The sequence below is a fragment of the Nesoenas mayeri genome (assembly GCF_963082525.1).
Source record: "Nesoenas mayeri genome assembly, chromosome: 6".
NCBI lineage: Eukaryota > Metazoa > Chordata > Aves > Columbiformes > Columbidae > Nesoenas > Nesoenas mayeri.
In genome coordinates this window covers 10,527,710-10,543,061 of record NC_137545.1, presented here as the reverse complement: position 1 = coordinate 10,543,061, position 15,352 = coordinate 10,527,710, and the positions used below count along the sequence as shown (strand labels likewise).

The following is a 15,352-nucleotide window of genomic DNA, read 5'->3' as shown; positions in this document are numbered from 1 at the left end:
AAAACCCTTAATGTCACAGAAGTTCACAGCTCAAAGATAGAAACAGGTTCACCATTTAACTAACAAGCAAAATGCCAATCACAGAAATTTACACCTGGCCTTGGCAACATGTGCCTGCATAGCTGGAAGCCTTTGGCTTCCAATCCAGACATTGAGTCCTCATAGCAGCCCTCAGTTCAGCAGGAGCAACCTGTGATCAGGGTCACAGAAATAAAAACAGGCTGTTAATATAGGTACTTAACTCTGCACACCCAAATGGGAACATTCTGGACAGATTCTGTGTATGCACACAGGCATACTTAAGTAGCTCTTTCCATTTTTACACACATATCCACCTCACGTCATGTGCCTCTAATGACTTTCTGAAAAAGTACTGACTGGTAGCCAACAAATTATAACTAATAGTTAAGGAACAGATGTGCCTAAAGGCTTCTATGCTACAAATATGTAGATGAAAGGAACAGCAAACAAGGGAAATTTGGATCTTGGCTTTCCTGACTGATATCCCTTATTTTCCTGTTTCAGTTTCAAAGTGCAAAAATATTTCTCCTGCTGTCATTAATGCATGTCTTTGGCATTCTCTGTGTTGTTTTTTTTCTCATGAACAGTGTTATGGAAACACATCATCCTGCAGAATGGTGGAGTGATCACCAACTTGTTGAACATAAGCTGCCTAGCAAACCTGTCTGATGGTTTCACCCAGGGACACATCGTCCAGGTGGTACAAGATGTCCTGACGGAGCTACGTCTCCTGCAGATGACCAGGAAGCCACTGAAGACTGAGGAGTTTGTGACACCTCTGGCCAGACAGGACCCAGTGTACAAAGAGGAGGAAGAATCATTTAAGGTGACATTAAGAGCTATGTTAACTGGTTCTCTTTTATCATCCCTGCCACATCCTTCTTTGGGCACATTTGATCTAGAGACCTGCTAACTCTACTGATGGGTTGGCACATCATTATTTGAAGGATAATGTATGGCTCAACAGCACCCAACACCATCTCTTCCATTTTGGGATGTTTGCCAGCCCAGGCCTGTCATTTGCCAGGCAAATGGTCATTATTACAGGCAGCATCTCTGCATGGGCAACACGCCCAGCACACTGCTTTGCTGAATCTACTGCCCTCACCCAGCTAATGTTGAGCAGAGTGGCCTTCACATGCACAGATAAATGATGCAGGTGCCATTAGTGAAGTGCATCAGTCCTCTTTCTTTCAGAGCTGGTGTGTTTGGCTGGCCTAGCTATATTTGCTTGAGAAGGCAGCAAACTTGGACATGTGGGGTCTGCAGGGTGGAGATGTGGTTTTAAGTCCTTATTTAAAATTATTTCAAACAAGAATTTTCTTCATTTCTGGGTTTAAAAACATTAGTTTCTGCCTCCAACTCCATCCCTCACCCTACCCACAGGGACCGTAAAATTGTGAAGACAAAACCCTAGTGCATTTGGGACGCATTACATATACCTTAAACATAAATGCATCTCCCTGCAAGCAACTTCTTTTTCCACATGTAGCTCAGTAATAATTACTCTTTATTTCCCTAGACCAGGCTTATCTTTGTGTAGTGGTTAATTCTGCTTTCACTGTATTGCTTTTGGTTTTACTATTGATGGGAACAGTTTGTTAGGCTTAAGTACAGGTCTGTAATTTATTTACTGTAGTGACTTCAGCGTAGCTTAGGAACAGCTGAACTGGACCTTGAACTAGCTAGTTGAATGCAACACTACAACTTAGCAGCACTAGCACCCCAGAAAAATGTCACAGCACTTGACTAAGGCACTTCAGGTCTACCAGACACTAATAAAACCCTTGGCCACTCAAAAGGGAAACTCCTCCATGTACTAAGGAGCTGCAGGCAAACCAGACCAGGGGCTCCAAATGGGATAGAGGACTTCCATACTGAAGCCAAGAGACCCCAGAACTTTCTCAGGCCCATGCCCCCTCCAGCTTCTACTCAGACCCATTTATAAACCATCCAAGTTCTCCCAGCTGAAAGGCGTCCTTCTCATACTGCTCTTTGAATCCCCACAGTGCCTCACATAATGAGCAGGATGCAGTTTCTGACAACTTTGTCCAAGTCTTCTTCCACTGCTAACCTAATGACAGTGCATATTTCTCCCAGCCCTGTTGAATACTTTCCAATTTCCATTTAGAGCCATTTGGCTCTACTCAACATAGGCAGCATTTGTGATATTTGGCAAATTACTCTTTTTCCTCATGCTTCCTATTTAAACCAATATCTTTCCTCAGAGGAAGGCTAATAGTTCAGTGTTGCAGCAAGGAAAAAAAAACCTATCATTCCCACCTCCAAATAGTAATCCATTTGTACCCTGAAACATGAGAGCTAGTATTTAGTGTGAGGTTAACTTGAAAATATTATTCCACTTACTATAAATATGCCTGTTTTGTACAGCACAAAGTATGTGGGCAGCACTTCATGGTGAACATGGCTAAAATGATACTGTCCTCAGCATCCCATGGCAATCATTTCCTTGCATTAATTATAGCCCTCAAGAAAGTATTTCCTTTTATCTGTTTCAAATTTGTTCCCCTTAAATGTCATGGAACCTTGCTCCAGCACCTGTAACACAGCACAGGGGAAGAGGATTGTCAAAATGGCCTCATGCATTAATTAACTCTGATATCTTCATCTCTTCTTGCACAGAAGCCCCTCCTCGTGAGCCTCTAATCATTGCCATCGCTGAACCTCTTCTGTTGCTTTGTCCTTTTTGAAGTGGGGCAGCTAAAAGTGAAGATTAGCACTGTGATGAATCTTTGATTTCTATTCACTGGAAGCATGAATCTCCCTGTTTGACATTTATATTCTGCCAGTGTTCCAAAATGAATATAAATAATGCAAGATTTGCAATAATATGATTTCTTCATTCAATTTACTCAAATTTCTGCCCCAATTATACATCCACATTTTTGAAATCATAAATTATTTCACCAATGCAATTGATAGAAATCCTTACACAAAAGTAATGTTAGTCCTAGAGGAGCAAAGGGCAGTCCAACTAGCACGCTAGTTCTGTCTGGCAGCAACTGCTACAAAATATTTACAAGACATAAGAAAATCCATTCTGAAGAACTGCAAACATAATTCCTCCAGCAAGCAAAGATATTTCAACTCTGATCAGTCACTTACTGTCAGTAACTTAGAATCCCAGTTCAGATGCTAGCGCATCAGTGGTAAATCTACATTTATTTTAACCATATCTGAGGAGTCAGCTTTGTTAATCCAGTACAGCAGCTCTGCTAGCTAAAGAGTCAAAAGCAGAGGTCATCCCATGCAAACAGGTAATTTACTGTGTTGAAACATGCAGAAAGAAATGGGAAGGGAACAAGAGAAGACAATGCAAGTCAATCAGCTCCTCCTGCTGCATGCGGAGTACCCTACCAGCAACTCAGAATAAGCAACAAGATGACCTCCCAACTTGCACCCACCAAACAGCACTTTCCATCCTGCCAAGTTCCCAGTGAGCCTTTGGCAGGGGTTTGTTATTCTTTCCATTTCCCACTGAAGGTGGACAACAGACACGGGGCCAGGGGGAGGAAATAGGATTTCTATGGCCTCATGGCCTGTCACATATGGAAGGTCAGAGACATTGCTTCATCACTAGATATTGCCAGGGAAATAAATTCCTCCCACAGTGACAACCACCATCTTGTCTTTTATGTTCCACTCAAGTGAAAGACCATCAAGAGCCATCTCCAGGCCTCTCCCTGCCCCATGTTGTCCCAGCTGCATCTGTTCTCCCCAAGACAGGAATAGCTTGGCCTGAGACCATCTTCAGGACAGCAAAATACAGTTGCCCAGGCCACTTCTCCAGGAGCCCAGAGGTTCCTCCCAAACGCCTCCCATGACACCATCTAGACGTCAATACATGAGAGATTGCATGATGTTTTAATAAGTGGAGTCAGGCTTCTTGGAGGAGGAGTGCTCAGCTAATTTGGGCAATTAGAGCAGAGATCACAATGTTAGGGCTGCTCAGCAGCCAGCTGGACATTTGACAGCTGTCAGACTTCATTGACCTGCTGACAGTATTTAATCTGCAAGACAAGAGGTCCAAATAGAGTACCTGTCATCAGCCCAGAGGAAACCTTTAAGAAGCGTGACACCAAGAAGGACCATCTGAGGCCAGGAAAGGAACATCAGGGGTTTTTCTTCCCTATACACTTCCAAAATATCTCTTCTCCCAGCTAAGTCTCTTGCTGCTGCCTGTCACATATTGGGGAAACCAGACAAGGCAAATTCCCAGGGGCAGCCTTACCAGGCTCAAGCTGGAGGCAGCATTATGGATGAATCGTATGGAAAAGGCAGACTTAACAGGATGCCACATTGGTAGGAAAGTTGACAGGCTACCCAAGTGAAAGGCAGAGGAGATGCAGTTGTGGCATTAAATAGCAGTCTGTGGTCAGAGGAAAGACATTCACTCCTAGTGCAGTGCAGGAATGAATATGGTCAAGAGGGAAAGCATTTTATCATCATCAGCACCTAGCGCATTTTATGTCTGGTGTAGGCAGGACTTTGTTGATAAAGGTTCCTATATGTACATAAGGAGAAGACTAATTCCTACACACTACTGACTTGAAAGCACTACCTTCTCCTTCATTTTACATTATTTTCACATGGCCTAGAACTGCCTTGTTGACATTACAGTCCAGGAGCTTGGCAAGTTCTCAGAGAGACTATACCAAAATCATTTACAAGTCACGGGACTGTGAACAGGCATCTGAAAGCAATAAACAGGTTTTTAATGTTCAGGGTTTGTTTTGCTTCTTAAGCTCTCTCAATGAAATAAAAACTGTCTGGACTGATTTGCAGGACCATGAGAAGTATATGCTTTGTCTGTTGCCAAGTTTCAGACCAGAGGGAGTTTTGACAAGAGCTATATACCTCGGAAATAGGGTTGATCATGGAAGTTCTAACGTTTCCATAACTATAGCAACAGAAATGGCCCAGCTAAGTATTCCTGTTAATGAGACACACTTCAAGCAAGCAATTGCTGTGCTTCTTGTTATAATAATGTACTCAAGAGATCTGAGGATTTAATTTCTGCTTCTCCACAAGCCAGCTAGGATTTTAAGAGGTTTGGGGTTTTTTTTTAAAGAATGCTCCATTTACTAGTAAAACGTTTAAGCGTTCTCTTTTTTTATTTTTTCTTTTTCAATTTTAATAAAACATAAACACACTTTCTGATTCTGCAGGCTTGGTATGACAAGACACCGCTGGGTAGAGCACGAATCAGAGCACTGGCAGACAAGGAGAAAGAAGGAAAGGGAAAATCAAAAGGAGGAAATAAAAAGAAAAAATAACTTCCTCAAGAATTTTGCATCTGGCAACGTCAGTCACCGCTCTACTCCACTGAAAAACTAGAGACATTAGGAAAGTAAAAACATCAGAATAATGCACCCTCAAGTTATAGATATTCCATGAAAGATAATTCCTTTCTGAATGAGTTTTTAAAAGTTTAAAAAAAACCCACACAGATGACTCATCAATGTGACATGTAGCTCTCAGAGGATGAAGAGTTAATGACCACTGACGTGCTCAAGCATTATTTATTCTACAAGCTTTTAGGGGGCAGAGAGGTTCATTACTCAGGACTGTAACATGCCATCAACTTTTAGGCTATACTCATTTATTTCAGCAAGTAACTCTCCTTAAAAATTGATGTCACGTTAATGTCTTTCATTACTTTAATATCCTATATGCTTTATAAAACTAACTGCTTTATATATCTGTAAGTCTAATGTGTTACAGTTCTCAATAAAACTATTACAGCTATAAAGACTGCTTTTTAATTGGGATGGATTGTAAGACACTTAATGCGATCTACCACAAGCTGAATATTTACATAGCCACACAAGGACCAGCACTGTTTCACCTTTTGATGTCTCAACACAAACAAACTCAGATGTGTGGATGTTAAAACATTAATAAGCAAAACAAAAGCAAAAAAAAGTTGTCAGATAGTGTTCATCCTGGTGGATGTCCTGAGAATCTACTTTGCAATAGAAAACAGTGCCCAGTTACCTGTTTACACAAATACCAACGTATCTGTTGCCTGAAAAAGCCCATGTGTAGCAGAACAGCAGCTGTAGTGGCAATCTGGAACAGGCCTGTTGAGCTTCCTAAAAGGTTGTTTCATGTTGTGTTAAACCAAATCTACCTAGACCTGCTTCTAAACCCAGTCCTGCAAGCTCCGTTTAAGTAGCCCACTAGTGGAGTCTGCCCCATCACATTCAGGCCCCACGCATGAAGCAACGCAGAGATGTAACCCATGGGATCCCAGTGGCTGTTCTTATGTGCTTGAGCAGCAAAATGTGAAGCGCTGTGGAAGAAGTCTTCTGCACAGAAGGACCTAAGACACTGGGAGGCAGAGATTTCCCAGTCTTGTGACTCCTACTCAATAGAGAACATCAGGCCAAATATCACAAACAGCAAGTGCTGAGAAATAAACCTTCTCAAAAACAGAGTGCACCGAGCAGTCTATGATGGCATTTGAGATCATTTCAGTTGACATGTAATCAGTTTTCTTTGCTCGCAAGTCAGCAATTCTGGGGACATGGTAACTATAAACAGCAGTTAGAACACCCCAAAGCTTTGGGACATCCTACATGACACGGAAGGTGCAAGCACCACCTTTATGTCAAATACAGGATCTCATTCACTGGGGTCTTCTACAGATAAAAGCCACAAGCACCTGCTTTCACCTCTAACTGCAGCATGCCTATATCAACATGAGGACAAGTAACTCAAAATACCTGTTCAAGTGGAAACACAAGGCACACCATTCCCAGGGAGCCAAAGGATCTCTCTACACATTCACTATAGACAGGTTTGGAGGCACAAGAGGGGCTGCATTGCTGTAGGGAGCTGCTCAGGTTTCCTCCAACATAGACCAGGCCAATCTGCTTTTGGGGGAAGACAGGCTGAGGACAGCACATCACGCATACGCTGCCAGTTACAATTCACACAGTTTAGCACTGATCACTGGTTATTAAGATCTTATTGGTATGTCTTCTATTTAAAATGAAATGATCCTGTTTTAAACATTTCTGTGTCTGAAAAAAGATGCTCCTGGAAATGGCAAGGTCTGAACAAAAGCCCAGGAACATTCTTACAGGCAACTAACTGCACAGAAAACTATCCAAGTAATCCTATAATTGAGCACAGCAGAGGGAACTGTCTAGCTCTGATTAATGAAGTGAAATTTCCTCCTGAGAGAAGAACAGGCTGCCATGCTATCACAGCAGATAGGACAGAGAGTCACCCCAGCCCAGGCTTTTTGTGGTCTTCTTGGGCTACATTTTGCTGTCTGGTCCAGGGCTCCTGGGGATTTCAGCTTTCCAACCTTGAGGCTGCATCTCCAGCCCTGCCAAGAGGATCCAAATGACAGGAGTGGACATGCTTGCTGCAGCTCCTCTGTGCAACACCTCAGGACATTTCTGGTGGCAACAAGCAGCCATCCCAGCAGTAATGCAGCTGCTGAAGCCCCATTGTGACCCGCACAAGGGACCCCACGAGTGTGAGTTGCCAGCCCCTGGATTTTATCACTTGCAACAGAGCAGCTAAGAACTTTGGCTTTCCTTTCTTCATTCTTTCTTTGCAGATGCTTGCTTGCAGCAGGCTGCTGCCTTCACAAATTTGGCAACACATACCAGTTAAAAATTATTCTTCAACTTCATCCTCAGTAAGAAGAGCCAGACTCTCCTAAGAGGCAGCAGGGTTTGTGTTAAAAACCTCATCTCTGCTCTCATCTGCAAGAAAACTAATTTGGATAATTCTGTCCTCAATCTTGCCGACAGTGGAATACTCCTCTCCACAACAGGTTTGACAGCAGAAAGTGATGTGATGAAAAGACCACATTTAGTTTAGACGTAAGCAAGCCCATTAGCTAATATTTCAGCAGGTTCCGTGCAACCTCAACAGCAAAGTAACACACTGACTGGAAACATCCATCTCCAGGGCACAACTCTGACCCCATGCAGAAAGGATGCACAAACCTTCCACCTTTCCAGGTATGCTTGGCAGGGCAGAAGCCTGTGGTTTTTCTCCACTATTCACTGGTTTATTGGAAAAAAAGCACAGGGGCAATTTAACCTCTAGGTGTAGGTTGCAATGGTGGCTGTTTTCACTGCAAACTGCCTTTTGTTTTTTTCCTTTCAATGGGGATCTGGAATCTACAGCTGGTGTATCTACTAGCAGCTCTGTGGCTGCATGGTGTGATGAAGAGGTGATAAAGCAAACTCTGTCCTGTGTAGCTGCCAAACCCTCACTCTCCTTTAGAGAGTCCTCGCAGGGGGATGGGGAGGAAAAAACAAGGAGCAACTTTAACGCTGTATATAATTATTATTACAGAACGCAGCTACTTGAAAATGAAGCTGCTGCATCAAGCAGAGCCATCACACAGTGATTTCAGTGTCAATGGCTGAACTATTCAATTAAGTGGCCCTGGCTGGATTTCCAACACCCATCCCACTGTGAGGCTAATAGTGCTGTCACAAGGAACACCACTAGAGATGCTCTACCAGGCCTGGGTAGAACACCTGAGAGACCTTTCACCACACACACACACAAAAAGTGGCTTTGCTAAGCCCAGCCACAGGGCTTTTGTGCTCTGATTTCCAGCCACAGCAATCCCAAAATCTGTTGAGGAGGAAAAATCCCCTTGGTTACACCCTGTCCCCTACTTAGTTTCCAACAAGAGGTGAGTTTTGGGGGATGATGGAGAGGGGTGCCAGGCTGCTTTGCCTCCTGGTGTGGTGGTGGGAGGTAATCCAGCAGCACCAGCAAAGTTGGGGAAAAAAAGCTGTCATGCTCATTTATATATGTAAGTGATTTAGAGAATTATCGGCTAAATTATTTAAATGTCCCATTACTATTAAATTACTGGGCATTCATTGTAAGAACAGTCATAATACAGTAACTAATTTGGTATTAATGTGAATGTCAGCGTTTCATTGCAGTTATTTTGTACTTCATCATAAGATAATTTACCAATAAATTAATTGGCTTAATTGCTTCCTCCAAACCCAGGAGAACTGCATATGACATGACTTTTAAAAAAAGTGTTCATGCTCACTCCCCAGCTTTCTGCTTTAACCACCCCAAGTGGGAACCTCCCTTTGAAACACTTGGGGAGATACAGCTGAGAAAGAGGGAATAAAGTGTGACTTCACTCTCACAGGAAGTCTTGACATAACCCTACCCTGTGGATTTTCGTGTGCTTTAAATAAAGATTCCGAGGCCATGCTTGGAGCAGAAGCCCAGGTTTCAGTGCCAGCTTTGCAGGGTCCTGGGCAAGGAGCACAACCTCAGCACTCAGCCTCCATCCAAGCAAGGGAAGCACCTGAGAGCTGTTCTTGCCCACCTCCCTGTTGTACAAATTGCCCACAGCACATTTGCCTCCCCAAAATACCAGTAACCCCCAACCCTCATCAGCTGGGCATCAGCCAGAGCAGAGACTCAAGCTGCAGCTGATCTACTAATGTTGGAAATAAGTTGCTATGAATTTGCCATCAGGAAAAAAATAAAAGTGCCATTATCAGGATTTCAGGTGTGCAGCAAATGCCCTGCCTCAAATGAGATGTCTGCCAACTGATTTAAACCCTATGAATAAGCCTGAGAAACACAGGCAGTTCACCATAACACTTGGAACAGGATAAGTAAGAAACCAAAACCAAGGGGAGGCTTAAGTCACAAGGCATCACCTCCACATGCTGCTCTGTAGCACCCACCAATCACCCAAGGAAGAGCCCCCCAGTCAGTGCAGGAGAAGCCTTTGCCTGTCAGCAAGCTCTCCCAGGCAGGAAGGCTGCATCCTCACAGTAAGGAAGAACAGCCCTGGCTGGGTAAAAGGCAGCAGCCACCATAAAGTCACGCTCTTGCAATGCGCCACGGGTATTATTAGGTCCCTGGCTTATGTCAAGCGCTCAGGTTATGCTGCTGCAGCCAAAGCCCTTTAATCAGACACTGTAACTCCTGTTAAAAGCAGTGCCAGCCCTTGTCTCTGGTCCCTGCCAGTTTTGCATGAGCTACTTTGCCATGCTAGCCTGCACGGACCAATTTAGATACGGGGATACGGGGAGTGCTGCTGCCTTGCCAACAGCAAACTCCTCCAGCCCGGGGATTTTTACAGCCGGTGCTGAAGTTCTCTGGCAACAACAGCAAGTCTCCCAGTGCTCCCACCCCTCCGTTCCCCAGGAGCTTAGGAAAAGTTTACTGCTGTTTTTTTCTCCAGGAGATGGAAAAAAGCTCCACTGAAAGCCCAGCGGGTAAGGACAGCTGCACTTTCCAGTTTCTTGGGTTAGATGTTTTCTAATAAATTAACAAGACGCTCTTGCAAAGCTCTGGGAACAGACTGCAAAGGACTCAGCACTTTGGCATGTGCTCCTCCACCATCAGGGAGAGATCAGCCCAAGTGTAAAATGCTGCTAAATCTTTATTTATGATGATTTACCCTGGTCCTGGGCAGTTTGCATCATTCCAGGCTGGCAAATGGTCTGACTCCAGGTGTATTCCCAGCCCAAGGGAATACATCTCCTTCCAACACAAGCCCCAACCACACTGTTCCTGTTGTAGCTTGTTGTTTAAGTTGACATTGGAATTGAAAAAAAAACCACACACGACATTTCTCAGCAAAACTCCCCAAATCTGGTAATGTAAAGTGAAGCTGACTGTTCTATTAACTCCCATCCTGCATCAGCAATTTTCTAAAGAGTAGAAACGTTATAATTGACTTTTCTGCTAGTAGCAAAATGTCATTTTTTCTTAATACTTCCTAAGTCAGTAATGCATTTCAAAAGCCTCTGATGCCACTACCACAACAGGACTTACAAATTAGCACATTTTTAGCTTTTCATTAAACACAATACCAAAAAAAACTCTCATCGTATTAGGGTTTCTCTCCTCATTATTGAAAGTACTGAGACTTTGGAACTTCGCGCAGCAAATTATAATGCACTCAGCCTGGGTCCATTGTAAATCAGGGCTTCAAAAAAGGTGTCACGTAGTTGGGCCCTCTTTAAGCACTGAAAATATTGGAGTCTATTTGAAAACGCCTTATGTAGTCTCTCACTAGCCTTGCAAATCATCACAGCACCAGGTAGAGCTTCCTTTTATTTTTTGCCTCATGGCATCAAGCCATTTCTATTCCGACCAGAAAAAGAAGATTATTTCTTGCTGGGATTAAAAAAAAAAAAAAAAAAAGAAAGAAACCTACACCAAGGATAACAAGGTGCATAAAATCCCCAAATCATTTAGTGCTCTTGTTCAGCTTTGTGGGGCTGTTCTCTCCAAAGGAGAGGGGGGTTCTCCAGCCAGACCCCCAGCTCGCTGCCCTAGGATGTCCCTGTCTATGGATGCTTTTCAGAGGCCACCACTACAACATCACCATGGTGTAATGAAAGGTACCATCCCTACGTGGGTCTGGCTAATTCCAGAGCTCTGTGCTCAAATGCCACTGCTCTGGGAGGACACTGCAGAAAAGGAGCAGTTTCTTTTGCAGAGCAAATGAGCACTAGCCCATTTTTGTGTGCAGTTGCCTCCTGCAAAAGCAATGAATAGATTAGTTGGGCTTTGGCAATATAGCCCTTGGCTAGAGTCACCTTTCTTGGCAGAAGGGGGAAAATAACAGGGGTTGTGCCAATCCAGGAGAGGCTTGCATCCCACTCCTGGACTCCCTAAACCGGGTGTCATCCCAGGGCACAGCACTGCCAGGCTCTGCTCCCACCTGCCCACCAGCCTGGAAGTTAAAGGATTGGAAATGCAAACTCCACACCCTTTCCTATCTTCCTAGTCCTCTGAAAAAAGGCTAAACACACCCCTAATCTCTCTGCACAACTTCAAACAACACCACCACTGCACAGTTTCCCATAAGTGAGAAGCTCCTCTCAAGTATTCATGCTTTAAGTTGCTCAAAGAAGCAAAAAAATCATCATTAACAAGACAACTAAGTGCACCCAGCAGCAAAGGGAGAGGCAAGAAATAAGGCTTTTCAGGAGGGCAGTTGCAAACCAGCAGTAAAGGGCATTCCTTAACGTTCTCTTCCAACTTGCCTACTTTAGGTTTCTACCCTGCCTCAGTTTCCCCAAAGGAAAAGTCAACAAGGAACAACACAAGGCAAGGATTAATGCAGACACTGGGAAGGGCTGAAGAACATCTCACAGCATGGGGAACAGCAGCATCAAAGCTCAAAATAAGCAAAAGAGAACAAGGAACTGGAATAAGGAGGACCTGCAGAGGAGAGCCGAGACCAGCATCATAAAAAAAGTCAAAACACAGTAACTCACCTTTTCTCCCTTGAAGGGTCACAGCTTCTGTGCAGACATAGTTGCTGTGTAACCACTAGGAAGGAAAAAAGACTGGAAGTGCTGCTTTGCCCATCATTGCCCAAAAACCCCTAGAAGCCCACAGCCAACCAACAAACCATGAAGAGCTGAGGGGCCATAGCTTTTATCTGGCTCAGTGGATCACCTGCAAATGGGAACCCAGATGACCTGTTGCCTTCACAGCAGGTGAAGCTCATCAGCTGCTGCCACGGGCTATTAGCAAAGCAGCCATTAAGAAAGCCAATGGGGCAAGTGGGTCATGAAGCCTAGGACCTCAGCTGGTTCTCTTCAACTGTTTTCTCTAGCAGGTGTCCAGGATGAGGTCACAGCATCCCAGCTGGGTCTAGTACTGAACAAAACCTTTTCTAGCGATTTCCTTCCAAAAGTGCACTTTAGGAGCAAAAAATATTTTGAAGATAGCAGTGAGCATACAGGTCCTGAATGCACGGGAAAAGAGGGTGTGATGATCTTTGCAAGGTCCTTGTTGCCCCATTGACCCACTCATCAAAAGAGGGAAAGGCACTGTGATGAACAGCCATGCCTGGAGCTGCCATGGACATGGCGGGGGAGTACAGGACCACGTTCACCTGCAGTCCCTCCTTCTCCCCCATGCTGGGACTCTCCAATCCTCTCCATCCAGTCCCCATCCTACCCTGGAGCCACAGCACAGTCCAGTGAGAGAGGATTAACATTGGACTGGTTGTTGGTTTTCCCAGATGAAAGCATTTCAGGTCTGGGATCAAACCAGGCTGCTCCAGCCTCCTCCAGCGGCGCTTCCATCCACATTTCAGGGCAATAAGCTCTTACAGAAGAGAACCAGAGGTTTTCATTTCCAGGCACATCATTATTTGTCTCATCTCTGGGTACCCTGAGTCACACAAGGAGAAGCCACCCTGTCTGCCCTCTCAAGGGCTCCTTAATGGAGTGGAACTTTGGATTTTTAAGTAAAAATAACTCAAGATCTAACTCTGGGGGAAGAAATAAAAATAAATAAATAAATAAATATAAAAAAGAAAGGAAAGAATGGGCTGAAACAAGAGGGAAAACACCAGTAGAGACAATTTGGAGAGCAAGGGAAAATCTAAGCATCATTCAGACTGGAGACAGCATAACAGGCCAAACCCCAGTAAAAGCTTGAGAAGAGGTGAAGGTTTGGGTGCAAACCTGTCTTCTCCTTAACAGTAATTAGAGCAGTGAATAGACTGGAGGATTAGCTGGAGGAGGTGGAAATCATGCAAATGAGCCCTTTGGCCCGCAAAGCCAATAGCTCCACTCAGTACAAAGTTTGGCTAAGTTACACCCATAATTGCTCTAATTCAAGGTGTACTCAGGCGGCTCCATCCCAAATGCTGCTGCTCAGACAGCTCCCGAAAAGGGGGTGATGGACAGAGGGAAATGCTAAAATCCATCAGACCAGCCTGAAATTTGCGGTCTCAGTGTTATAATTTGAAAACCCGATGGAAGCGTACACTGGTGTGGTCACCCCCATCCCACCACCCACATTAGCCTAAAAACACCCACCGGGGAGCAACCCCTCTTCTCCTGTCAGGGTGTGTTGAAGGGATCACACGTGGGCACATGGTGGCATCAGCTCATGACCCAAAAACCTGCTACATCCTTACATCATCTTCTCCAGCCCACCCAGGAGATGCCTCCATACCTGAGCCCTTCCAGCAGGGTCTGGCCTTGAGCCAGCATTTAATTTTAGGTTTACAAAGCCATCCCACTCCATCGCCAAGATAAAGCTCCCAAATCTGGGATGTCCCTGACCCACCAATAATGTGCCACCCACCCAGCAGGCAACACATATCCTTCCACTTGCTATTGAAGCTCCTCATGTGGGGATGTCAGGGGCAGCCCAAAGCCCTGGCCCCCCACATCACCCACCTGAGCCAACCTCCACATTCAGTAGGGACACCCTCAGTGTCACCAGTGTGAGTGGGGCAGGGCATGCAGTGACAGGGGCAATGTGCTGACAGCTCTTCCCAACAGGTACTGCCAGCGTGACGAATGGTCCAGATGCTGTGGACAAGCCCCAAGAACCTGCTGCCTCATCCCACTGGAGCAGCAACCTGTAATTTCCGAGGTGGCGTTTCCAGTCCGTACCCCACAAGTGATGGGAAGGGGGCGGCAGGAATGAAAGCAGAGCTTAGCAGGCAAACCAGATGGCTCTCTCGTTAAAATGCAGCTGTGCCAAGGAGAGGTCGTAGCCATAATGAATCGGGCCGAGTCCCCACTAATTAACACTGACAAGCGAAGTTCAGATGTGTCCACTAGTAAGGAATAAATCAATCTCCCAGAAATGGATATGGCCAATGAGAGATAGTTGAGTTTATTCTTCCGCGTCCCAGAGGGCAAGCAATTATCTCCATAACTTTCTAGTTAGCGTGCACTTGGGAAACACATCTTCCGATCCGTAAATACCTTTCTTCCACAAATACCTTACACTTTCAGGTGTCAAAAGCTAATTTTGCTCAGGAGCAAAAACAGCACAGGATGGCACGAAACCGAGCAAAGGGCTTGTTGAAGCTTGTGGTGGCATCCAGCTCTTCTGTTTCTACCTTCTGTAGCATTTTGGCAAAGAAAAGCCCAATGGATGGCAGGGATGCTCCTGGTGGAGGTCCAGCTAGGGAGTGGGGTGAATCTGCTTCAGTTTTCAAGAGTTTGGGCAAAAGGACTGGGGTTTGAGGTACCCAGTGCTGGATCCTCACCCTATAGTCATTTATAAGCTCCTGTTTTGGGTGGTCAGCCTGCAAGCAATGGTGTTGAGACGCGGCACATCTCACTCCTAGTGTCACTCATCCCAGGAACAGGTCCTCCATTAGGGGCCCTACATGGAACCCCAGATCCTTTCCACCTTCCCCTTTCCCTTTCCTCGTCCTACTCTCCAGTATCACAACCACCCCAAGGATGCCATGGGATCCACCGGCTACATGGCAGCTGGCAAGCGGGGGGTCACCCACCTTGCACCCCCCTGTCCCAGCAGCTATGGGAGAGCGCTGGCTGCTGTGCTG

At 45.1% G+C, this 15,352-nt stretch overlaps 1 protein-coding gene across 1 annotated transcript in view; it reads left to right on the top strand.

The window, feature by feature from the left end:
* The window catches only part of DRC11 (dynein regulatory complex subunit 11), a gene marked incomplete at both ends in the record, with an annotated part of 98,357 nt that extends 93,039 nt beyond the window's left edge, over positions 1–5,318 (top strand). Inside the window, 2 exons of the mRNA XM_080346695.1 lie at positions 609–847; positions 5,211–5,318. Coding sequence (XP_080202821.1) covers positions 609–847; positions 5,211–5,318 — 347 coding nt within the window. The remainder of the gene's footprint in view (positions 1–608; positions 848–5,210) is intronic.
* Between the last annotated feature and the right edge of the window lie 10,034 nt (positions 5,319–15,352).